The sequence below is a fragment of the Hylobates moloch genome, unplaced genomic scaffold (assembly GCF_009828535.3).
Source record: "Hylobates moloch isolate HMO894 unplaced genomic scaffold, HMol_V3 SCAFFOLD_5, whole genome shotgun sequence".
Lineage (NCBI taxonomy): Eukaryota > Metazoa > Chordata > Mammalia > Primates > Hylobatidae > Hylobates > Hylobates moloch.
The window spans coordinates 106,859,359-106,885,647 of NW_026652280.1; the positions used below are offsets into that span (position 1 = coordinate 106,859,359).

General features: G+C 39.3%; 2 protein-coding genes and 1 pseudogene across 11 annotated transcripts in view; 1 reads left to right on the forward strand and 2 right to left on the reverse strand.

The window, feature by feature from the left end:
- FMO5 (flavin containing dimethylaniline monoxygenase 5) overlaps window positions 1-26,289 on the forward strand; it is a 344,784-nt gene that overhangs the window by 215,224 nt on the left and 103,271 nt on the right. For 5 of the 6 annotated variants that reach the window (XR_009213641.1, XR_009213642.1, XR_009213639.1 and 2 more), the window contains 2 exons: window positions 22,444-22,576; window positions 23,841-24,152. The gene's annotated coding sequence lies outside the window, so the exon portion shown is untranslated. Of the gene's footprint in view, window positions 1-22,443; window positions 22,577-22,673; window positions 22,809-23,840 lie in introns of those variants that run through there. The other variant, XR_009213640.1, reaches the window with a different exon arrangement.
- On the reverse strand, window positions 1,734-2,872 carry LOC116468018 (prostaglandin reductase 1-like; annotated as a pseudogene).
- CHD1L (chromodomain helicase DNA binding protein 1 like) overlaps window positions 23,956-26,289 on the reverse strand; it is a 55,475-nt gene continuing 53,141 nt past the window's right edge. For all 5 annotated transcript variants that reach the window (XM_032151609.2, XM_032151607.2, XM_058439386.1 and 2 more), the window contains 3 exons: window positions 25,812-25,926; window positions 25,017-25,125; window positions 23,956-24,090 (listed from right to left, as the gene is read on the reverse strand). In XM_032151609.2, the coding sequence (XP_032007500.1) occupies window positions 24,012-24,090; window positions 25,017-25,125; window positions 25,812-25,926 (303 nt within the window). In that variant the 3' untranslated portion in view covers window positions 23,956-24,011. The remainder of the gene's footprint in view (window positions 24,091-25,016; window positions 25,126-25,811; window positions 25,927-26,289) is intronic.

The following is a 26,289-nucleotide window of genomic DNA, read 5'->3' on the forward strand; positions in this document are numbered from 1 at the left end:
CCAGCTCCTATTTGTATCTCTGGTAGAATTTGGTTGTGAATTCATCTGGTCCTGGGCTTTTTTTGGTTGGTAGGCTATTAATTACTGCCTCAGTTTCATAAGTTGTTATTGGTCTATTCAAGGATTTGACCTCTTCCTGGTTTATTCTTGGGAGGGTGTATGTGTCCAGGAATTTCTCCATTTCTTCTAGATTTTCTAGTTTTATTTGTGTAGAGGTGTTTATAGTATTCTCTGACAGTAGTTTGTATTTCTGTGGGGTCAGTAGTGATATCACCTTTATCATACTTTATTGTGTCTATTTGATTCCTCTCTTTTTTCTTATGTATCAGTCTAGTTAGCGGTCTATTTTGTTATTTTTTTCAAAAAAAAAAAAAAAACCTCCTGGATTCATTGATTTTTTTGGAGGGTTTTTTCGTGTTTCTCTCTCCATCATTTCTGCTCTGATGTTAGTTATTTCTTGTATTCTCCTAGTTTTTAAACTAATTTGCTCTTGTTTCTCTAGCTCTTTTAATGATGAAGTTAGGTTGTCAATTTGAGATTTCTAGCTTTCTGATGTGGGCATTTAGTGCTATAAATCTCCCTCTTAACAGTGCCGTAGCTGTGTTCTAGAGATTCTGGTACACTGTCTCTTTGTTCTCATTGGTTTCAAAGAACTTCTGGATTTCTACCTTAATTTTGTTATTTACCCAGGAGTCATTCAGGAGAAGGTTGTTCAATTTGCATGTAATTTTGTGGTTTTGAGTGAATTTCTTAATCCTGAGTTCTAATTAGATTGCACTATGTTCTAAGATAATTTTGTTATGATTTCAGTTCTTTTCCATTTGCTGAGGAGTGTTTTACTTCTAATTATGTGGTCTGTTTTAGAGTAAGTGCTATGTGGTGCTGAGAAGAATGTATATTCTGTTAATTTGGGGTGGAGAGTTCTGTAGACGTCTATTAGGTTCACTTGATCCAGAGCCGAGTTCAAGTCCTGAATATCCTTGTTAATTTTCTGTCATATTGATCTGTCTAATATTGAGAGTGGGGTGTTAAAGTCTCCCACTATTATTGTGTGAGAGTCTAAGTCTCTTTGTAGGTCTCTAAGAACTTGTTTTATGAATCTGGGTGCTCCTGTATTGGGTGCATGTATATTTAGGACAGTTAGCTTTTCTTGTTGAATTGATCCCTTTACCATTATGTAGTGCCCTTCTTTGTCTTTTTTTTTTTTAATTTTTATTTTATTTCACAGTTCTGGGATACATGTGTAGAATGTGTAGGTTTGTTTCATAGGTAAACGTACGCCATGGTGGTTTGCTGCACCTATCAACCCATCACCTAGATATTAAGCCCCACATGCATTAGCTATTTATTCTGATGCTCTCCTTCCTCCCACCCCCCATAGGCCCCAGTATGTGTTGTTCCCTTCCCTGTGTCCATGTTTTCTCATTGTACAGCTTTCACTTATGAGTGAGAACATGCAGTGTTTGATAAACTTTCAAACTCCAAAGCCATTATTTTCTACCACAACTCAGAAGAAGCTGTAGTGAACGGTGAGGTGGCTGGTTGTTGTTGACTCTGAAATTTTCATCCTCCATCACTAATTACATACCAGTTAAATGTATTTTATTGGGTAGGTCAAACCCATTACAAGTACTATTTCTTAGACATTTAAAGTAGTATATATTTTTGCTAAATGGTGAAAAACAAATTAAGTAATCATCTAAGTGGCATTCAGATTCCATATGTCATTTTTTTCACGCTTTCACTATTGTTTTCCCCAAATTATCTCTTTCCAGCATTCCCATAAATGCAGCTGGCATGTTTTCAAATCCTTCAATGATATATTCCTGGTACTGGATTTTGCCCTCTGAGACCCATTTCAGCAAGTCCTTTAGAGCTTTTTGGTGGGCATCTCCTGGCCAGCAGGTCATGATGAACCCTTCTATGTGAAGCTCCTGATAGATAACAATCTCTGGGGTTGGGCCTGGGGGAAGTGGGCTGGTACCACCACACCCAGCTAATTTTTGTATTTTTAGTAGAGATGGGGATTTCACCATGTTGGCCAGGCTGGTCTCAAACTCCTGACCTTAGGTGATCCACCTGCCTCGGCCTCCCAAAGTACTGGGATTACAGGTGTTATATGTAGATATGTATACGTTATATGTAGAGATAGCTCCACATATGGCAATTCTTCCAAATTTCTTCATCTGGGAGATAACAGTGTTTGAAAACTATCCACTTACATTATCAAAATAACAATTGTAACCATCAGGAGAGGCTTTCTTCAAAATTTCTTCAAAGACTCTACTGTCTTGTAGTTAAAGAAAACATCAGATCCAAGCTTTTTAAGGTAGGCAGTCTTTTTGTCAGACCCTACTGCTCCAACCACTTTGCAGCCCTTGAGCTTTGTAATCTGCCCCAAAACAGAGCCCACAGCTCCAGCTGCTGCATTAACCATCACTGTTTCTCCACCCTTCACACCACAGATGTCAAGTAGGCCAAAGTAGGCAGTGAGGCCTGTCATGCTAACTGTCCCCAGAGCCAAAGACAGTGGTACTGTGTCAGGCCACTCTGTTGGCAGCTTTTCCAGATCTTTTCCATCAGAAATGGAGTGTGCTGTCCAGCCTGAAGGAGCCAGTACAATAGTTCCTGTTGGTAATGCTGCATTTTTACTTTCCACAAATCTGGCCACTTGCTGCCCCGTCATTGTATCACCTTCCTTCAGTCTTTTGGCTGCCACTCTCATGTAAGGGTCCCCAGTGAGGAACAAAGCTTCAAGCAGGACCTCTCTATTTTTTAAGGGTGGGAGCTCAGCTGTCTTCAACTCAAAGTCACTACTAGTAGGATTGCCAACAAAGTGCTTCTTCAGGGTCCATCTCTTAGCATGAATCATCCTGAAGCTCAGGAGCCCAAGGATTCCACTGTCTGGGGCTGGCGGCTGGGACTGCCTTCTTTGTCTTTTCTGATCTTTGTTGATTTAAAGTCTGTTTTGTCAGAGACTAGGATTGCAACTCCTCCTTTTTTTATTTTTTATTTTTATTTTTTGCTTTCCATTTGGTTAGTAAATTTTCCCCCATCCTTTTATTTTGTGCCAATGTGTGTCTTTGCATGTGAGATGGGTCTCCTAAATACAGCACACTGATCAATGGGTCTTGACTCCTTATCGAATTTGCCAGTCTGTGTCGTTTAATTGGAGCATTTAATCCATTTGCATTTAAGGTTTGTATTTTTTTTTTTTTTTTTTTTTTTTTTTTTGGGACAAGGTTTCACTCTTGTTGTCCAGGCTGGAGTGCAATGGCATGATCTCATCTCACTGTAACCTCTGCCTCCTGAGTTCAAGCGATTCTCCTGCCTAAGCCTCCCAAGTAGCTGGGATTGCAGGTGCCCACCACCATACTCAGCTAATTTTTGTATTTTTAGTAGAGATGGGGCCTTCACCATGTTGGCCCAGCTGGTCTTGAACTCCTGACCTCAGGTGATCCACCTGCCTTGGCCTCCCAAAGTGCTGGGATTACAGGCGTGAGCCACAGCTCCCGGCCAAGGTTAGTTTTGTTATGTGTGAATTTGATACTGTCATCATGATGCTAGCTGCTTATTTTGCACACTAGTTGATGCAGTTTCTTCATAGTGTCATTGGTCTTTATATTTTGGTGTGTTTTTTGCAGTGGTTGGTACCAGTTTTTCCTTTCCATATTTAGTGTCTCCTTCAGGAGCTCCTGCAAGGCAGGCCTGGTGGTGACAAAATCCCTCAGCATTTGCTTCTCTGGAAAGGATTTTATTTCTCCTTCACTTACAAAGCTTAGTTTGGCCAGCTATGAAACTATGGGTTGGAAATTCTTTTCTTTAAGAATGTTTGATATTGGCTCCCAATCTCTTCTGGCTTGTAGGGTTTCTGCTGAAAGGTCTGCTGTTAGTCTGATGGGCTTCCCTTTGTAGGTGACGTGACCTTTTTCTCTGGCTGGCCTTAACGTTTTTTCCTTCATTTCACCTTGGTGAATCTGACAATTATGTGTCTTGGGGTTGATCTTCTCATGGAGTATCTTAGTGGTGTTCTCTCTATTTCCTGAATTTGCATGTCGGCCTGTCTTGCTAGGTTGGGGAAGTTCTCCTGGATAATATCCTGAAGTGTTTTCCAGTTTGGTTCCATTCTCCCCGTCTCCTTCAGGTACAACAGTCATAGGTTTGGTCTTTTTACATAGTCCCATATTTCTTGGAGGCTTTGTGTGCTCCTTTTCATTCTTTTTTCTCTAATCTTGTCTGCATGCCTTACTTCAGCAAGGTGGTCTTCAAACTCTGATATCCTTTCTTCCACTTGGTCGATTTGGCTGCTGTTTCTTGTGTATGCTTCACGAAGTTCTCATGCTGTGTTTTTCAGCTGCATCATGTCATTTATGTTCCTCTTTAAACTGGTTAATCCAGTTAGCTCCTCTAACCTTTTACAAAGGTTCTTAGCTTCGTTGCATTGGCTTAGATCATGATCCTTTAGCTCAGCAAAAGTTTTTTTTTATTACTCATCTTCTGAAGCCTACTTCTGTCAATTCTTCCATCCCATCCTCTGTCCAATTCTGTGCCCTTGCTAGAGAGGCAGTGTGATCATTTGAAGAAGGGGCACTTTGGCCTTTTGGGTTTTCAGCATTTTTTCATTGATTTTTTTCTTATCACCATAAGTTTGTCTAGTTTCGATCTTTGAGGCTGCTGACTCTTGGATGGAGTTTTTGTGGGGACTTTTTTTGTTGTTGATGCTGTTGTTGCTTTTTGTTTGTTTTTCTTTCAATAGTCAGGTCCCTCTTCTGTAGGGTTGCTGCACTTTGCTGGGATTTCACTTCAGGCCATATTCCTCTGGTTCGCTTCTATGCCTGCAGATGTCACTCAAGAAGGCTGGAGAACAGCAAAGGTAAGTGCCTGCTCCTTATTCTGGGATCTCTGACCTCAAGGGGCACCAACCTAATGCCAGTAGGATCACTCCTGTATAGGATGTTTGACAACCCGTTTGAGGGTCTCACCTCGTTGCGTGGCACAGGGAACAGACCTGTTTAATGAAGCACTTTGTCCCTTGGTGGAGAGGATGTGCTTCGCTGGGGGAAACCCACTCATCTGGGCTGCTGGGATTAATCAGAACTACCAGGAGGAAAGGCTAAGTCTGCTGGTTGACAGATACTATGGCCACCCCTACCCCAAGGGGGTCAGGCCCAGGGAGATCATGGTCCTGTCCCGGAGCCTCTGGCTGGAGTTGTTAGAGTTCCTGCATGGGGGCCCCACCCAGGCCTGAAGAGGCAGTCTGGCCAGTCTGCCACAGCCAGTGTGTTGGGCTGTGGGAGACACCTCTTGGGACCAAGCTGTCCCACCTCATTGGCTCCAGCAGTGGAAAACTGCAGCCTGATAGATGGAGATGGATGCTGCCCTTCTCCTGCCCAGGGAGCTTAGTGTGATAAGCAGTTATGAGTCCCAGTGCTGGCTGCTGCCCCTTCCCCAAGGAGCTCAAATGGTGTAGACAGCAGGCAGCTGCAGCTGTGGTGCTGGTCACCCCTCTCCCCTGTAACTTGGCAGCCTTAAGCAGATTCTAGCTGAGAGGCTGTTGAGAATCTGCACAGCTCTGGGGTTGGGACCCTAGGCCCCAGTGGCGTGGGTTCGCGAGTGGGATCTTCCAATCCATGGATTGCACAGTTCCATGGAAAAAGCACAGTTTCCTCAGCTGGGTAGCACTCTCACTGCCTCCCTTGGCTTGGGGGGTGGGGTCTCCCCTGCTCCGTGTGGCTCTCGGGTGTGCAGTCATACCACACTGCTCTTCCTTCCTCTCTGTGGATCACACCAGCTACCTAGTCAGTTCTGGTGAGAGATCCTGGATACCTTGGTTGCTGGTGCAGGATTCACATGCTATTATGGTTCTTTCGATGGGAGCCTCTGATCGCTGCTGCTTCTAGTTGGCCATCTTGGCCCCCACCTTAGTATTCATTTCTGAGAGATAATTTCACTGGATAGAAAATTGTGGGTAGACAAGGTTTTTTGTTTTGTTTTGTTTTTGTTTTTGTTTTTTGGGGTGGGGGTTGTTCTGTTTTGTTATCAGTACTTAAGTCACTGTCCCATTGTTTTTAGCTTTAAGTAATTTCTTATAAGAAATCCATACTAATCTTTTTCCTATGTGTGTGCAATGTCTTTTTCTAGTTGTTCTGATATATGTAAAGTATCTTTTTTTAGTCAACCAGTTTTCTGGTTTTCAATAACTTGATTGTTGTATGCTTTGGAGTGGTTTGGGGTGTGTGTGTATGTGTGTCTCTTTCTTGAAGATCATTGAGATTTTTTATTCTCTGTATTTATAGCTTTCAAAAAAAATAGAAACTGTCGAGCTACTATTTTTCTGCCCCAGTCTGTCTCAACTCTTTCTGAGACAGCAAATATGTATATACCATGTGCTTTAATATCCCCACAAGTCACTGAGACTGTTTTATCAGTCTTCTTTTTCTCTTTGATGCGTTTTGTATATATTCTATTGCTATGTCTTTAATATTTTCTTCTACAGTCTCTGACCTGCCATTAGTCCTATCCAGTAAATGTTTTATCCTGGTGTTTTATTTCTCACCTCTAGGAGTTCTACTGTGTCCACATTTATATCTTCCATTTATCTCATTATGTTCATGTTTATTTTACATTTTTGAACATATGTATATATTTATAGTATCTGTTTTAACATCCTTATCTACTAGTTCTATCTTTTTCATTTCTGAGTCTGTTTCCATTGTCTGAATGTTCTCCAGGTGATATGATTTGGCTGTGTCCCTATCCAAATCTCATCTTGAATTGTAACTCTCACAATTCCGATGTCATAGGAGAATCCTGGTGGGAAGTAATTGAATCATGGGGGTGGGTCTTTCCTGTGCTGTTCTCGTGATAGTGAATAAGTCTCACGAGATCTGATGGTTTTAAAAATGGGAGTTTCCCTGCACAAGCACTCTTCTCTTGACTGTTACCATGTGAGACGTGACTTTCACCTTCCACCATGTTTGTGAGGCCTCCCAAGCCAAGTGAGACTGTAAGTCCAATAAACCTCTTTCTTTTGTAAATTGCCCAGTCTCAGGTTTGTCTTTATCAGCAGTGTGAAAATGGACTAATACACCAGGTTATGGGCCTTATTTTTCTGCCCGAAGTTTAATACTTTTTGTTAGAAGCTGGATATTGTAAATTATACATGGCTGGTTGCTGGATTTTTTTCTTTGCATTAAAAAGAAAAAGATTGTTGGAGTTTGTTCTCTCCAGCAGTTAAATTACTTGGGTTGTTTTATTCTTTTGAAACTTGTTTTTAAGTTCTTTCAGGGTAAGTCTATAGTCTTCTTTATTCTAGGGCTAACTTGGCCCCACTTCCAAGGCATGGCCTTTCTGGATTCTCTACTAAATGCTCTGTGTGCTCAATGTGGTCTATCTTTCCAGTCTGGCTGCTCTGGGAACTATAATAATCTCTAGCTCAGTGTAATCTCTAGGATTATTTTTTTTGTCTTCTTCCTAGCAGCTGTTTTTTTTTTTTTCCCAGGAAGCTGTTCTTGCCCAGCCTCATGGAGGTTTACCCTGCCATTCACAGATTTCCATTACATACTGGAGTGATATTAAAAATAACAATAAGCAGTATGACATGGAACTCAACCAACCAGAAGTTTTGCTAGTTCAAATAGGACAATATAGAGACAACTATACATATATCTGGAAGTCTTCCTCTCTTTCTCCCTCGTCTTGGTTACTCTATGCCAAAATCCAAGCCCCCTTGAACTGTGGTCTCTCTTTTACTTAACTCAACAGTTTGTCATGATTTGTCTGGGTTCCCTCCCAGTGCCACAGTCCAAAAATTGTCTGGAGAATAAAGCTTTGGTGCCTAAGGCTCACTTTGTTTATTTCACTTCTTTCAGGTGTTATAGTTCTGAGCTTTCCATTTTCCAATGCTTAAAAATGTTTTTTTCCTTGTTGTTTATTGGTCCAGTTTTCTAAGTCTATAGTGGAAGCATAATTCTGGACTCAATTACTTCCTCATGGCCAGAAGCAGAAGACACTTTACAATCTGCAAGCTATTTCTCATAAAGCCCACCCAACAATTTTCACCTACCTATCATTAGCTATAACTTAGTGACATGGCCACTGCTAGCAGCAAACATAGCTGGAATGTGTCATTGTTTAACTGGATACATTACACACACACACACTAACAAACAGCGTCTTGTTTCATACTGAGGAAGAGTAGATATCATGCTGGCAACTAGCACTTTCTGCTACAACTTTCTTTATTTTTATCCATCACAATCAAACTTCTAAATGGCTATAAAATGTTTTATGTAATATGGATGTATCATTTATTTAACCATTTTTCCTCTGTTAATGAACATTTAACTTGTCTGAGGTTTTATTTTTTTGCCACTACAAACCATACACTCATACCTACATAGACATATATATCTATTACATACTGGAGTGATATTAAAAATAACAGTAAGCAATATGACACGGAACTCAACCAACCAGAAGTTTTGCTAGTTCAAATAGGACAATTGTTTACCATCTGTAAACAAATGGTATGGTCATTCTGGTATTTAGTAATGAAAATCAGCTGTTAATACATCTGTGTAAGCATATCATTTACATACTTCTGCTTTTATATCTATGTGATAGATTTCTAGAATTGGGAACACGTGGTGGAAGGGTATGTGTAGTTTAAATTTTAACAAATACTGTCAGGTGGCTTTTTAAAAAGGCTGTAATACCTCATATTTCTACCAAAAATGTATGAAAGTAGCCTATCACTGTCAACAGTAGATTTTGTCACTCTAAATTTTGTCAGTTTAATGGTGAGAAGTATACATTGTTACTTTAATATGCATCCTTGACTGCAAATGAAGCATAGCGACTGTTTACATATTTATTAGCCCTTTCTCCTCCCCTCTCCCTTTCTGCTCCTTTTTACTCTATTTTTTAAAGTTTATGGCTTCCTCTGGAGTCAGTTACATAATCAATTTTAATAAATGTCTCATGGTATATAAAAAACGTGTATATTCTTTTTTAAGGCATGTTAGGTTCTACATATTATCTCTTAAACCAAATTTTATTGTATTGCTCAATTTCTCCAAGTTCTTCTTTATCCATTAGCTGTAGCTAATTCTAAAAGACTTCTTTTTTTTTTTAATACACTTTAAGTTCTGGGATACATGTACAGAATGTATACATAGGTATACACGTGCCATGGTGGTTTGCTGCACCCCTCAACCTGTCATCTACATTAGGTATTTCTCCTAATGCTATCCCTCCCCTAGCCCCCCACCCCCTGACAGGCCCTGGTGTATGATGTTCCCCTCGCTGTGTCCACGTGTTCTTACTGTTCAACTCCCACTTATGAGTGAGAACATGTGGTGTTTGATTTTCTGTTCCTGTGTTGGTTTGCTGAGAATGATGGTTTCCAGCTTCATCCATGTCCCTGCAAAGGAAGTGAACTCATCCGTTTTATTTTGGATGCATAGTACTCCATGGTGTATATGTGCCACATTTTTTTAATCCAGTCTGTCATTGATGGGCATTTGGGTTGGTTCCAAGTCTTTGCTATTGTGAACGGTGCTGCAATAAACATACGTGTGCAAGAGTCTTTATAGCAGAATGATTTATAATAATTGGGGTATATACCCAGTAATAGGGTTGCTGGATCACATGGTATTTCTGGTTCTAGATCCTTGAGGAATCACCACACTGTCTTCCACAGTGGTTGAACTAATTTACACTCTCACCAACAGTGTAAAAGCATTCCTATTTCTCCACATCTTCTCCAGCATCTGTTGTTTCCTGACTTTTTAATGATCGTCATTCTAACTGGCATGAGACAGTATCTCATTGTGGCTTTGATTTGCATTTCTCTGATGGCCAGTGATGATGAGCATTTTTTCATGTATCTGTTGGCTGCATAAATGTCTTCTGTTGAGAAGTGTCTGTTCATATCCTTTACCCACTTTTTCATGGGATTTTTTCTTGTAAATTTGTTTAAGTTCTTCGTAGATTCTAGATATTAGCCCTCTGTCAGATGGATAGATTGCAAAAATTTTCTCCCACTCTGTAGGTTGCCTGTTCATTCTGAAGATAGTTTCTTTTGCTGTTCAGAAGCTCATTAGTTTAAGTAGATCCCATTTGTGAATTTTGGCTTTTGTTGCCATTACTTTTGATGTTTTAGTCATGAAGTCTTTGCCCATGCCTATATCCTGAATGGTATTGCCTAGGTTTTCTTTTAGGGTTTTTATGGTTTTAGGTCTTACGTTTAAGTCTTTAATCCACTTTGAGTTAATTTGCATATATGGTGTAAGGAAGGGGTCCAGTTTCAGTTTTCTGCATATGGCTAGCCAGTTTTCCCAACACCATTTATTAAATAGGGAAGTGTTTCCCCATTGCTTGTTTTTGTCAGGTGTGTCAAAGATCAGATGGTTGTAGATGTGTGGTGTTATTTCTGAGGCCTCTCTTCTGTTCTATTGGTATAAATCTGTTTTGATACCAGTACCATGCTGTTTTGGTTACTGTAGTCTTGTAGTATAGTTTGAAGTCAGGTAGCATGATGGCTCCAGCTTTGTTTTTTTTTGTTTGTTTGTTTTGTTTTGTTTTGTTTTTTTTGAAACGGAGTCTCGCTCTGTCGCCCAGGCTGGAGTGCAGTAGCGCAATCTCGGCTCACTGCAAGCTCTGCCTCCCAGGTTCACGCCATTCTCCTGCCTCAGCCTCTCCGAGTAGCTGGGACTACAGGTGCCCGCCACCACGCCCGGCTAATTTTTTTGTATTTTTAGTAGAGACGGGGTTTCACCGTGGTCCCGATCTGTCGACCTCGTGATCCGCCTGCCTCGGCCTCCCAAAGTGCTGGGATTACAAGCGTGAGCCACCGCGCCTGGCCCAGCTTTGTTCTTTTTGCTTAGGGTTGTCTTGGCTATACAGGATATAGGATAGCATTGAATCTATAAATTACTTTGAGCAGTATGGCCATTTTCATGATATTGATTCTTTCTATCCATGAGCATGGAATGTTTTTCCATTTGTTTGTGTTCTCTCTTATTTTCTTGAGCAGTGGTTTGTAGTTCTCCTTGAAGAGGTCCTTCACATATCTTGTAAGTTGTATTGCTGGGTATTTAATTCTCTTTCTAGCAAATGTGAATGGAAGTTCACTCATGATTTGGCTCTATTATTGATGTATAGGAATGCTTGTGATTTTTGCACATTGATTTTGTATCCTGAGACTTTGCTGAAGTGGCTTATCAGCTTAAGGAGTTCTGGGGCTGAGACGATGGGGTTTTCTTTTTTTTTTTTCTTTGAGACAGAGTCTCGCTCTGTCACCAGGATGCAGTGCAGTGGCACAATCTCAGCTCACTGCAACCTCTGCCTCCTGGGTTCAAGCGATTCTGCTGCCTCAGCCTCCCGAGTAGCTGGGACTACAGGTGCGCACCACCACACCCAGCTAATGTTTGTATTTTTTAGTAGAGATAGGGTTTCACCATATTGGCCAGTATGGTCTTGCTGTCTTGACCTCATGATCCACCCATCTCAGCCTCCCAAAGTGCTGGGATTACAGGCGTGAGCTGCTGTGCCCGGCCAACAGTGGGGTTTTCTAAATACACAATCATGTCAACTGCAAACAGAGACAATTTGACTTCCTCCTGATTTGAATACCCTTTATTTTTTTTCTCTTGCCTAATTGCCCTGGCCAGAACTTCCAATATTATGTTGAATAGGAGTGGTGAGAGAGGACAACCTTGTCTTGTGCTGGTTTTCAAAGGGAATGCTTCCAGCTTTTGCCCATTCAGTATCACATTTATTGGCTGTCAGAATGTCATAAATAGATCTTATTATTTTGAGATATGTTCCATCAATACCTAGTTTATTGAGTGTTTTTAGCATGAAGAGGTGTTGAATTTTATCAAAGGCTTTTTTCTGCATTTATTGAGATAATCATGTGGTTTTTGTCATTGGTTCTGTTTATGTGATGGATTATGATTATTGATTTGCATATGTTGAACCAGCCTTGCATCCTAGGGATGAAGCTGACTTGATCATAGTGGATAAGCTTTTTAATATGCTGCTGGATTCGGTTTGCCAGTATTTTATTGAGGATTTTCGCATTGATGTTCATCAGGGTATTTCTTTTTTTGTTGTGTCTCTGCCAGGTTTTGGTATCAGCATGATGTTGGCCTCATAAAATGAGAAGGAGGAGTCCCTCTTTTTCTTTTGTTTCGAATAGTTACAGAAGGAATGGTATCAGCTCCTCTTTGTACCTCTGGTAGAATTCGGCTGTGAATCCATCTGGACCTGGGCCTTTTTAGGTTGGTAGGCTATTAATTACTGCCTCAATTTCAGAACTTGTTATTGGTCTGTTCAGGGATTCGACGACTTCTTGGTTTAGTCTTGGGAGGGTATATAAATCCAGGAATTTATCCATTTCTTCTAGATTTTCTAGTTTATTTGCATAGAGGTGTTTATAGTATTCTCTGATGGTAGTTTGTATTTCCGTGGGATCAGTGGTGATCTCCCCTTTATCATTTTTTATTGTGTCTATTTGATTCTTCTCTCTTTTTTTCTTTATTAGTCTGGCCAGTGGTCTATTCTGTTAATCTTTACAAAAAACCAGCTCCTGGATTCATTGATTTTTTGAAGGGTTTTTCGTGTCTCTATCTCTTTCAATTCTGCTCTGATCTTAGTTATTTCTTGTCTTCTCCTAGCTTTTGAATGTGTTTGCTCTTGCTTCTCTAGTTCTTTTAATTATGATGTTAGGGCTTCAATTTTAGAACTTTCCCACTTTCTCCTGTGGGCATTTAGTGCTGTAAATTTCCCTCTAAACACTGCTGTGTCCCAGAGATTCTGTTATGTTGTGTCTTTGTTCTCACCGGTTTCAAAGAACTTATTTATTTCTGCCTTAATTTCGTTATTTACCCAGTAGTCACTTAGGAACAGGTTGTTCAGTTTCCATGTAGTTGTGCAGTTTTGAGTGAGTTTCTTAATCCTGAGTTCTGATTTGATTGCACTGTGGTCTCAGAGACTGTTTGTTATGATTTCCATTCTTCTGCATTTGCTGAGGAGTGTTTTCCTTCCAATTATGTGGTCAATTTTAGAATAAGTGTGATGTGGTACTGAGAAGAATGTATATTCTGTTGATTTAGGGTGGAGAGTTCTGTAGATATCTGTTAGGTCTGCTTGGTCCAGAGCTGAGTTCAAGTCCTGGATATCCTTGTTAATTTTCATCTTGTTGATCTAATGTTGACAGTGGGGTGTTAAAGTCTCCCATTATTATTGTTTGGGAGTCTACATCTCTTTGTAGCTCTCTAAGAACTTGCTTTATGAATCTGAGTGCTCCTGTATTGTATATATTTAGGATAGTTAGCTCTTCTTGTTGCATTGATCTCTTTACCATTATGAAATGCCCTTCTTTGTCTTTTTTGATCCTTGTTGGTTTAAAGTCTGTTTTATCAGAGACTAGGATTGCAATCCCTGCTTCTTTTGCTTTCCATTTGCTTGGTAAATATTCCTTCATCCCTTTATTTTGAGCCTATGTGTGTCTTTGCAGGTGAGATGGGTCTCCTGAATACAGCACACCGATGGGTCTTGACTCTATCCAATTTGCCAGTCTGTGTCTTTCAATTGGGGCATTTAGCCCATTTACATTTAAGGTTAATATTGTTATGTGTGAATCTGATCCTGTTGTCATGATGTTGGCTGGTTATTTTGCACATTAGTTGATGCAGTTTCTTCATAGTGTTATTGGTCTTTATATTTTTGCATGTTTTTGCAGTAGCTGGTACTGATTTTTCCTTTCCATATTTAGTGCTTCCTTCAGGAGTTCCTGTAAGGCAGGCCTGGTGGTGACAAAATCCCTCAGCATTTGCTTGTCTGGAAAGGATTTTATTTCTCCTTCACTTATCAAGCTTAGTTTGGCTCGATGTGAAATTCTGGGTTGAAATTTGTTTTCTTTAAGAATGTTGAATATTGGCCCCCACTCTCTTCTGGCTTGTAGGGTTCCCACAGAGAGATCCACTGTTAAGTCTGATGGGCTTCCCTTTGTGGGTAACCTGACCTTTCTCTCTGGCTGCCCTTAACATTTTTCCTTCATTTCAATCTTGGTGAATCTCACAATTATGTGTCTTGGGGTTGCTCTTCTCGAGGAGTATCTTAGTGGTGTTGTCTGTATTTCCTGAATTTGAATGTTGCCCTGTCTCACTAATTTGGGGAAGTTCTCCTGGATAATATCCTGAAGTGTGTTTTCCAACTTGGTTCCATTCTCCCTGTCACTTTCAGGTACACCAATCAATCGTAGGTTTGGTCTTTTCACATAGTCTCATGTTTTGGGAGGCTTTGTTCGTTCCTTTTCATTCTTTTTTCTCTAATCTTCTTTTCACGCTTTATTTCACTAAGTTGATCTTCAATCTCTGATATCCTTTCTTCCACTTGACCAATTTGGCTACTGAAACTTGTGTATGCTTCACGAAATTCTCATGCTGTGTTTTTCAGTTCCATTGGGTCATTTATGTTCTTTTCTAAACTGGTTATTCTCGTTAGCATTTCCTATAACCTTTTATCAAGGTTTCTTAGCTTCCTTGTATTGGGTTAGAACATGCTCCTTTAGCTCAGAGGAGTTTGTTATTACCCACCTTCTGAAGCCTACTTCTGTCAATTCATCAAACTCATTCTCCATCCAGTTTTGTTCCCTTGCTGGTGAGGAGTTGTGATCCTTTCAAAGAGAAGAGACATTTTGGTTTTTGGAATTTTTGGCATTTCTGCACTGGTTTTTCCTTATCTTCATGGATTTATCTACCTTTGATGTTTGATGCTGAGGACCTTTGGATGGGGTTTTTGCATGGGCATCCTTTTTGTTGATGCTGATATTATTGCTTTCTGTTCGTTAGTTTTCCTTCTAACAGTCAGGCCCCTCTTCTGCAGGTCTGCTGGAGTTTTCTGGAGGTCCATTCCAGACCCTGTTTGCCTGGGTATCACCAGCAGAGCCTGTAGAACAGCAAAGATTGCTCCCTGTTCCTTCCTCTCGAAGCTTCATCCCAGAGGGGCACGAGCCTTACTATGAATACTGCTGTAATAAACATGTGAATGCAGGTTTTCCTTTGATATATTGCTTCATTTTCCTTTGAGTAGATACCTAGTGGTGGGACTGCTAGATTAAATGGTAATTCTATTTGAGTTTTTTGAGAAATCTCCATACTGTTTTCCATAGTGATTGTACTAGTTTACATTCCCACCCACAGTGAATAAGAGTTCCCTTTTCTCTGCATTCTTGCCAGCATCTTTTTTTTTTTTTTTTGTCTTTTTAATGGCAGCCATTCTGACTAGGGTAAGATATCTCATTGTGGTTTTGATTTGCATTTACCTGATGATTAGTGATGTTAAGCATTTTTCTTTTACCAGTTGGCCATTTGTATGTCTTCTTTTGAGAGTTGTCTATTATGTCCTTTGCCCACTTTTTTATCCTTTTGTTGTTAACTGTTGTTTGAGTTCCTTGTGTATTCTGGATATTAGTCACCTGTCAAGTGAATGGCTTGCAAATATTTTCTCCCATTTAATAGGTTGTCTCTTCACTCTGTTATTTATTCTGCTGTAAAGAAGCTCTTTAGTTTAAGTCCCATTTTTCTGTTTTTCGTTTTTTTCCCTGTGCTTTTGAGGTCTTAAGTCATATATTCTTTGCCTAGAACAATATCCAAGAGTTTTCCCTAGATTTGCTTCTAGTATTTTTATAGTTTTGGGTCTTATAAAGTCTTTAATGCATTTTGAATTTACTTGGTGTATGGTGAGAGGTAAGGGGTCCAGTTTCATTCTTCTGCATGTGGCTATCCAATTTTCCCAGCACTATTTGTTGAAGATAGTGTTTTTTCCCCAGTGTAAGGTCTTGTTGGCTTTGTTGAAGATCAGCTGGCTGCAAATACATGGCTTTATTTCTGGATCCTCTATTCTGTTCCATTGGTCTATGTGTTTATTTTTATACTAACACCATGATGTTTTCGTTACTATAGCTTTGTAATATATTTTGAAGTCAGGTTATGTGATGTCTCCAGTTTTGTTCTTTTTGCTCAGGATTGCTGGAAAATTACTTTGAAACAAATTTTATATTTAGCCAAGAATTTATTCAAATGTGTATGAATAGTAAAAAGATTCTGAGCTACACTAAGTTCCTAAAGTGGGGTGAAGGAGTGAGACATGTTAGCAAGGTAGTAAAGTGGTCCAGGCCAGCATCTGCTGGTTCTATTTCTCTTAAATAGTTCCTCCAAATATGTTTTTAAAATGAGTCCTTTGTGGCAAAACCGCTGAGACGTTTGGAGATGTCATTATAGGTCTAGGTATGGGTTCTCACCTCTTCTACTTAGTACTCTCTGAACACTGTCAATTTCAAGTAGTTTATCTTTCTTTAATGAGAAATTTGTCTCCAATATTTATTCTAATAGTTTTTCATCTCCATTTTAATCTTTCTGTCCTGTATAATGCTATTATCCAGATGTTGTCATGTCTGCTATCCTCCTATATATGCATTTTTTCCATTTTCCTTTTCAAATTTTTTTTAACTTGACATATAAAATTGTATTTATCATGTACAACATGATGTTCTTTATATATACATTGCAGAATGGTTAAATCTAGCTAATTAACATATGCATTATCTCATATATTTGTGATGAGAACACATCCATTCTAAACATTATTCAATACATCATTGTTAATGTCATCTTACTGTACATTAGCAAGATAATGCTGTACATTAGATGTCTTGAACTTATTTCTCCTAATTGTAAATATGTACTCATTGCCAACATCTCCCCAACTTCCCAAGCCCACTAACCACCCAACCCTCTGGTAACCACCATTCTAGTCTCTACTTCTGAGATCAACTTCTTAGATTCCACATGAGGGAAATCACATGGTATTTTTCTTTCTGCGTCTGGTTTATTTTGCTAAACATACATCCTCCATGTTCATCTATGTTATCAGAAATTACAGGCTGAATAGTAAGTATTCCATTGTGTATATATATATTTTCTTTATTTAGCCACTAATGAACACTTAGCTTCCATATCTTAGCTATTGTGAATAATGCTGCAATGAACAAGGAAGAACAGATATCTTCAGCATACTGATTTCATTTTCTTTGGATATAGACCCAGTAGTGGGATTGCTCAATAATATGTTGTCATATAGTAGTTCAGTTTGTAATTTTTTGAGGCACTTCCATACTGTTTTCCATAATGGCTGTACTAATTTATATTCCTACTTATGGTGTGTAAGGGTCCCCTTTACTTCATATCCTTGTGAACACTTATCTTTTGTTTTTTTGATAACAGCAATTCTAACAGGAGGTGATATTTCCTTGTAGTTTTGATATGTATTTCCCTTATGATTAGTGATGTTGAGCATTTTTTTCATATACCTGTTGGCCGTTTGTATGTCTTCGAGAAATGTCTATTGACGTCTTTGGCCCATTTAAAAAATCCAGTTATTTGTTTCTTTCTATTGCATTATTTCAGTTCCTTATACATCTTGGATATTAATCCCTTATCAAATACATACTTCACAAACATTTTCTCCCATTTTGTAGGGTATGTCTTCACTCTGTTATCGCTTGCTGTGCAGAAGGTTTTCAGTGTGATGTAATTCCATTTGTCTATTTTTGCTTTTGTTACTTATGCTATTTAGATCATATCATTGCCTGGACCAATGTCATGAAGCTCTCCCCCTATGTTTTCTTCTAGAAGTTTCACAGTTTCAGGTCTTTAACCCATTTTGAATTGATTTTTTCTTATAAAAGATGAGAGAGTTTAATTTCATTCTTCTACATGTGGTATCCAGTTTTTCCAGCATCATTTATTGAAGACATTGTCCTTTCCTCATTGTGTATTCTTGGTGCCTTTGTAAAGAATCCATTTACTGTAAATGCGTGAATTTATTTTTCGTCTCTCTATTCTGTTCCATTGATCTGTGTCTGTTCTTATGCCAGTACCATGCTGTTTGAGTTACTACAGCTTTGTAGTACATTTTGAAGTCAGATAATGTGGTATTTCCAGCTTTGTTCTTTATGCTCAAGACTGCTTTGGTTATTCAGGATCTTCTATGGTTCAATACAAATTTAGCATTTTTTTTCTATTTCACTTTGATAGGGATTGTACTTTATATAAATTGCTTTGGGTAGTATAGACATTTTATAACAATATTAATTTTTCCAGTCTATCAACAAAGACCATCTTTATTGTATTTTCTTTAATTTATGAATGCTTTACAGTCTTTAGTGTAGAAATCTTCCACCTCCTTGGTTAAATTTCTTCCTAAGTATTTTACTTTTTGGTAGCTATTGCAAATGGATTGTTTTCTTGATTTTTTAGAGTTTGCTGTTACTGCATATAAATTCTATTGATTTTTGTATCCTGCAGCTTTAAGGGGACAATTTAACTTCTTCCTTTCCAATTTCAATTACTCTTCTTTCTCTTGCTAGCACTTTCAGTACTATGTTGAATAGAAGTGGCCAACGTGAACATGCTTGTCTTGTTCCAGATCTTAGCATAAAGGGTTTCAACTTTTCCCTATTCGGTATGATGTTAGCTATGGGTTTGTCATATATGGTCTTTATTGTTCTGAGGTACAATCCTTCTATACATAATTTGTTTAGAGTTTTTATCATAAACGAATTTTGAATTTTGTCAAATGCCTTTTCTGCATCTATTGAAATGATTATAAGGTTTTTGTCTGTCATTCTGTTAACACTGTGTATCGTTTACTGATTGTGTAAATTGAACCACCCACAAATTCCTGGGATGAATTGCACTTGATCATGATGGATGACCATTTTCATGGGTTGTTGAATTTGGTTTGCTGAATTTTGTTGTTGTTGAAGATTTTTACATCTATGTTCATAAGGGATATTGGCCTGTAATTCTCTTTCTTTTTTTGTTATGTCCTTGTTTGGTTTTGGTATGTTTGGCTTTTGGTATCGGGATAATGCTGACCTTGTAGGATAAGTTTGGAAGTATTCCATTTTCTTAAATTTTTAGTGCTAACTCTTTAAATGTTTGGTAGAATTCAGGAGTGAAGCCATCTGTTCCTGGGCTTTTCTTCCCTGGGAGGCTTTTTATTACTAGTTTAATCTTGTTCTTTATTGGTCTGTTCAGATTTTTTTTTTTTTTGACACAGTGTCTTGCTGTGTTGCCCAGGGTGGAGTGTTCTGGTGTGATCATAGCTCACCGCAGCCTCAAACTCCTAGGCTCAAGCAGTTCTCCCTCAGCCTTCTGAGTAGCTGGCACCACGGGTGCGGACCACCACACCCAACTAATTTTTCATTTTATTTTCAGTAGAAACAGGGTCTTACTATGTTGTCCAGGCTGGTCTCTCACTTCTAGGCTCAAGTGATCCACTCATCTCAGCCTCCCAAAATGCTCAGATTACAGGTGTGAACCACTACACCTGGCCTCTGTTCAGATTTTTTGTTTCTTTATAATTCAATATTAGTAGATTGGATGTGTCCAAAAATTTACCTGTTTCTTCTAGGTTATCTGATTTATTGGCATATAATTATTCATAACAGTTTCTTATGATCCTTTTTTTTTTGAGATAGAGTTTCGCTCTGTTGCCCAGGCTGGAGTACAGTGGTGCAATCTCGGCTCACTGTAACCTCTGCCTCCTAGGTTCAAGCGATTCTTCTGTTTCAGCCTCCCAAGTAGCTGGGATTACAGGCACCCACCTCTATTTTTAGTAGAGATGGGGTTTCAGCATGTTGGCCAAGCTGCTCTTGAGCTCCTGACCTCAAGTGATCTGCCTGCCTCAGCCTCCCAAAGTGCTGGGACTATAGGCATGAGCCACCACACCCAGCCTGATCCCTTATATTTCTGTAGAATCAGTTGCAATGTCTCCTTCATCTCTGATTTGGAGTCTTTTTTCTTAGTCCAGCTGAAGATTTATCTTTTCAAAAACCAACTCTTTATCTTGTTGACCTTCGTAATTTTATTTTTTGAGATGGAGTCTCACTCTGTCGCCCAGGCTGGAGTGCAGTGGTGCAATCTCGGCCCACTGCAAGCTCCACCTCCTGGGTTCACGCCATTCTCCTGCCTCAGCCTCCCAAGTAGCTGGGACTACAGGCGCCTGCCACCATGCCTGGCTAATTTTTTGTATTTTCAGGAGGGACGGGGTTTCACCATGTTAGGATGGTCTCGATATCCTGACCTCGTGATCCATCTGCCTTGGCATCCCAAAGTGCTGGGATTGCAGGCATGAGCCACCACACCTGGCCAATCTTTTGTAATTTTTTAAGTCTATTCCATTTATTTCTGCTCTGATCTTTATTATTTCCTTTCTTCTACTAATTTTGTGTTTAGTTTGTTCTTTTTTCTAGTTCCTTGAGGTATAATACAATATTACATTGCTGAGGCTCTTCCTTCTTAAACGTCCCACTAAGAACTGCTTTTGCTGTATTCCATGGGTTTTAGTGTGTGTTAATTTTCATGTCTCAAGAAATTCATTCCTCTTTATTTCATTCCAGCCTGAGTGAGACTCTATCTGAAAAAAAAAAAAAAAAAAGGAGGCGGGGGCAGGGGTGGTGGCTCATGCCTGTAATCCCAGCACTTTGGGAAGCCAAGGCAGATGGATCATGAGGTCAAGAGATCGAGACTATCCTGGCCAACACGGTAAAACCCTGTCTGTACTAAAAATACAAAAATTAGCTACGGCACGCTCCTGTAGTCCCAGCTACTTGGGAGGCCGAGGCAGGACAATTGCTTGAACCTGGGAGGCAGAGGTTGCAGTGAGCTGAGATTGCGCCACTGCACTCCAGCCTGGCGACAGAGTGAAACTCTGTCTCAAAAAAATAAATAAAAGGCAGAAACTGCTAGTCTGACACCACAAAAATGACGTTTCTTTCCATATTCCCATTTTAAGATTTTAACTATAAGATTAGTTTATTATAGTCCCCAAATCAATAGCCAGTTATTTCCATACGATTTCAACTCAACAAAGATTTGAGTGTCAGCTTATTGATTTGAAATTTTTCTGTAAGTATAGGCTCATATTTTCTTGACTTTTAATACATTTTTCTTTACCTTATAACAAGCCTACAACTTTTTATTTTTTTGCCCCATAAAAACTATATTCTATTAAGTTAATTAACCCTTTAAAAATATAGCTTGAATCAGCCCTTTTTTCTCAAAGACCTCGCTGTCTAGGCGAGGGTTAAGTAAATACACTGATGAGAACAATAGGGAGCACAACAAAGTAAGTGCTATAAACCCAGCTATCATTGGTAGCCTTGAGAGATTACATTTTAGTGGGAATGTAGAAAATGCCTTGTTCTGGGTTCTTAAAGACTAGATTTGATAGGGTATGATGGATGCTGGGAAAATAGAGGAGTAAGGCAGTCGAGGAAGAGGTACCAGCATAAGGAGACACACCAGCATGAGCCCAAGTGAGAAACTGCAGATGTCTTTTGGAAACAAGAAGGCAGATTGAGGTGAAAAGTTAAGTAATGCTAGAATGAGTTTATATAGTCAGCCCTCTGTATTCGTGGCGTCTACATCTATGGATTAAACCAACTGTGGATGAAAAATATTTTTTAAAAATTACATCTGTGCTGAACATGTACAGACTGTTTTCCTTGTCATTATTTTCTAAATACAGTATAACAACTATTTACATAGCATTTACATCTTATTAGGTATTATAAGTAATCCAGAGGTGATTTAAAGTATATAGGAGGATGTGATGTTATATGCAAATACTATGCCATTTTGTATTTGGGATTTGAGCATCCCCAGATCTTGGTATCCATGGGAGGTCCTGGAACCAATCTGCCATGGATACTGAGGGACAACTGTACTTCATCAGTAGGTGGGAAAACAGAAAATACAGATGTAGAAATAGTTTAGGGCTCAAAAATGGCTGATTCAAGCTATATTTTTAAAGGGTTAATTAACAATATAGTTTATGGGGCAAAAAAAAGAAGTTGTAGGCTTGTTATAAGAAAAATGTATTAAAAGTCAAGAAAATATGAGCCTATACTTATAGAAACACTTCCATAGACTTAAGGTCCTCACCGTCTCAATAAGTGGGATTTTTATGCCGATTGTTAGGATGCATAAAAGCTGATGTTTAGTCTACAAGAGTTCATCAGTGAATAAAATCTGGTATCATCCTCCTGGCTCCATCCTCAGAGGGGACAGCGAGATAGCATCAAAGATATGATGTGGATGAAAGAGAACAATCCCTTAGGGTAAATAGAATAGCTTCTCTCATTCTACTTTCCCAGAGAATGATACCTCTTTGATAGAAAGAATGAAGGGAGTATAAAAGATAGGGCAGATTTCTGAATACATAGTAGGACAGTGTTTTTGACTCTGAAGAGTTAAGAGAGGTGCGCAAGCAAATCAGGGCATTGCCACTGAGAAGTGACTCCACATTTAAGGGAGAATGTGCTACATGTGTTTTCTGATCTTCGTCTGTATTGTTTCTGCCCAGCTTACAAGAAGACCAAGGTTCATGGTTCAGGGACTACATCCAGAGAAAAATCCCACATGACTGGAGCATGGCTGACAGAATAGGAGGAAAAAAAGAAGGCTTTCTCCCCACAAAAGACAACTGTCCCTGAAAGGTCAGCGACGTTCCCTTTGGAAGCAAGTTCCCTGCTGTGATGCTTCTCTCGGACGTTCAAAAACATCCCCAGCTAGCCCTGTGTGTTCCGCCCTCAGAAATGAGCACAGCTTTCCAAGAGGATCTACAGCTTTTGCATGGTGCCCAGTCAAGTTTTCTTTGCATTTGCTAATACTCCACCTATTTGCACTCTGACTGCTTCTGAAAGGCACAGCAACTTACCCGTGCATTAGGTGAGGTTTCACTACATTCTCCCTTTGTGAAGTTCTAATTTTGCTTCCAGTTGTAGGCAAGACTTAAGATACAAATCAGTAAGTTAAAGTTGTTATAATAACCTACATGTTAAGAGTGGTGGGAAGGGTAGTAGATAGGAGGCAGTTAAAATCGATGCAAGTTTTGGGAAAAAAATTTAAGGAATGCTGAATTTTTGATGAAATAGGTCTTCAGCATGATGCTATATTAATGAAGGGTGAATATGTGAGAAGAGAGAACAGTAAAATGCAGGTACCACCTTCCTTAGAAGACCATGGTCCTGGCTCTGAGTCCAATAGCCAGAGTTCCCCACATCAAAGCCCAGGACTGAGACTTCTCATGAGGCCTCCATAGCACTCTAGGTGTTGATGGCCTCAAGTCAGCAGAAATTATGCTGGGTGAGGATACTCAGCCAAGACTGAGACACACACAAGTGTGAAAAGCCACGACTTACAGTCTTCCCTCCATGACTCCCTTCTCTGTTGGTTCTCGGTCTCCTACCCTCCCCAATATCATCAGTCATGCTGTGATGGGATTGCGCCCTTTTCACAATTCCCTTATTCCTTGAAGCTGAGTTGGATTTGGTGGCTAGGAGAAAAAAGATCCTGTGGTTTTTCTGAAGTCACATTTGACAAACTCTAGATCAGTGTATTTTCTTCCAGATCTTGATGTTGTGCAGTGAAAAAAGGAGGAGAGGAGGTACACTATTTGTCTGGATAAAGACTCTCACTTCTCAGTCTCGCTTCCTGGGTCCTTTCTTTTTGAAGGCATGAACTGGCTGAAGGTGCTTCCTTCTCCCAGAGCCATCCTGTTTTATGACCTTTCATGTCTCCTTAATCCATACAGCCTTTCCCTCTATAAAGTAATCAGTCTGGTAGAGGAGAAGAAAACTAGATGATATAGGGGAAAGAAAGCAATAAAACCATTAGGAATAGAAAATTTATTATTATGCAACTAGCAAGCTGGGGGTCAAAGGGCTTTCCCAAAAAAAGTTGTGTTTCCCTATATTACAGGTACCAAAACAGAGCAAAACATCCAGGAGAACCAAATTGAAACTCAGAAAAGAGACAATTTCTGAGGCCCACCAGATCCTGATTCCATTTTGAAATACTCTACTCTATTGCAGTACCTCTGGGTAAATATTAGCTGGTTGCTAAAGATAGGATCTGAGGCTGAGCCAATTCTTAAGGCACCAGCTGTCTTGAGGAGGAAGACGAAGACTGTGAATGAAGGACAGCAGACTTGCTTCTAGGAAAATAATATCTGATAAGGATGGTCAAGGAAGATACATGTCATCACTTTAAATTAAACCAACTTTACCAAAATGACTAGTTCACTAGTAATTATTGAAATAACTGTTCTAGAAGTAGTATGCTTTCTCTTTCACGGTATCATAAATACTTTCAGTATTGTTAGTACTTATTGCTGCTATTGTTTTCGGAGTACTAAAACTCTTTAGATACTGCTCGAATTGTGCAAGCACATAAAAGCTGGCTTCTCGACTAAGTTTTTACAGTGATTTAAATATCCTGAAGACCATCACTGAGTGAATTTCAGTCAAATATCTATGTAAAAAGATGGAGTTTCTGTGTGATTATAGCACTTGGGGTCAATTCTGCTTTCTCTAGTAATTTTGGGACTCAGTATAATAGTTCAAAATATGCTAACTTATAGAGCAAGGAGGTCATTAGAAGAAAACACTAGTCTAGCTAAAGTAGATCATGACTTCATGGTTAAAATAAATTTCATACTGCCTTTTAATAATATATCAAAAAGGTTCAGGAATAAAATAGTTCACTTATTTGTTTGCTTAACTATTCATTGAAATGAACAGGGTGAAGTTCTTAGAATTAAGCCTTGTTCCACAGACCTGAAGGATCTCTAGAGAAGTGATGTGAAAGACTCAATATGTTACCAAATTAACAATTGCTCAATCAATTCTCTCCTTCTTGTATCTTTTAATTTATCTGCTGGCATCCAGAAATGCTTGGATGTGTTGATCTTGTTGGGTGTACATATTTGATACACACAAGTTAGAAAGTGCTTCTTACTTTGTCTCACTGAAGAGGGGGAGAGTAATGACTTTGGCAGGAAGAAAGTTGGTCTTGGATTAAGAAGTGACACCAGAAAATGAACATATTTTCCCTCTTGGGTTGGGAGAACACACAATGAAGATCACAAAAGGATACATGTAAGTTGGGATGCCTCTTGTAGCCAGATGTTTCCGAATAAGTCGCTCAGTACCATACCAGTTAAAACCTTTCGTGGCATGTCCGATACGTGGAAGATGAACACTTGCTATTATGAAGAGAAGAACAGATGTCTTCACTCATCAAAAATTGATTGATGGGTATAAAATATACATGGGAGAAAATTATTATTGACTGTCTCACTCAAAGCCCATAATTATAATGTCAAAAATATTCTGGGGGAAGAATTGTAGTAAGAAAAATTAAATTATTCTGTTGAACACAGGGACATACAAGTTCTGGAAATACGTACAATGGAAATAGATTATGATTGGTGAAGGCAAAATTAAAATAAGCCAAGATTCTCTAACAAGCCAATCAATTCAATAAGCTCTGAGACACACTAGGTTTGGAAACAAAATTAAACTCAATTTTTGTGGAAGAACTGTCTGTTGTTGGGAACTGTGACTCTCCAAGAGGAGATTAAATAAACAGCATTTACCAACTACATATGATCAAGTTGCTTCATGTCTAGTTCTCTGCCGCCTCATCTGTAAAATCACGATAAAAATACCCGGGGGATGGAGACGGCCTACAGAGATAACCAATATTAAAAGTGTTTTGGAAAGGACAAGGGGCTATATGACTACAAGATGGTTGGGGTGATCACTTCTGTGGTTTAACTTTACCGTGCATATTAAGTGGGATCTTGACATTTCTCACCTCCCTTCAAAAGTCGTATCACATGCCTAGAAACAAATTCATCTACTCTTGAGCACAGGTGGAAGAGCTTACCTTTCTTCTTCTTTGCTGCTAAAAATATCTTCTTCAGGCCCTCTTCTAGGGCTGCCATCTTAACGCCAGACAGGACATTGGAGCGATCACGATGTTGAGCCACAATCAAGGCCAACTGGAAAGAACCACCATTAGATGACTGACCCGACAAGAGACAGTCACACTCAACCAAGTAACCCATGGAGGCGGCACAGCCCTTGATGGGTCACTCGGGCTTGGCTCCGTCTCTTTCGGATGCTATGCCTGAACAGCAATGTCCTACTATATGTATGACTTCACATCCCATCATAATTCTTACTTTGTGGTCACTTTATACAGGCTTTTCTTCTTTTTAAAATACATTAAAACCAGAGAATGAGTCCAAAACATATACTTTCCAAAAGCTCTCAAGGGTGTTAAAAAAAAAAAAAAAAAAAAAAAGAATTTTTCTGAACTGTAGGCATGGAAAAGATCTTAGAGGCTCCTGTATCCCAGCCCT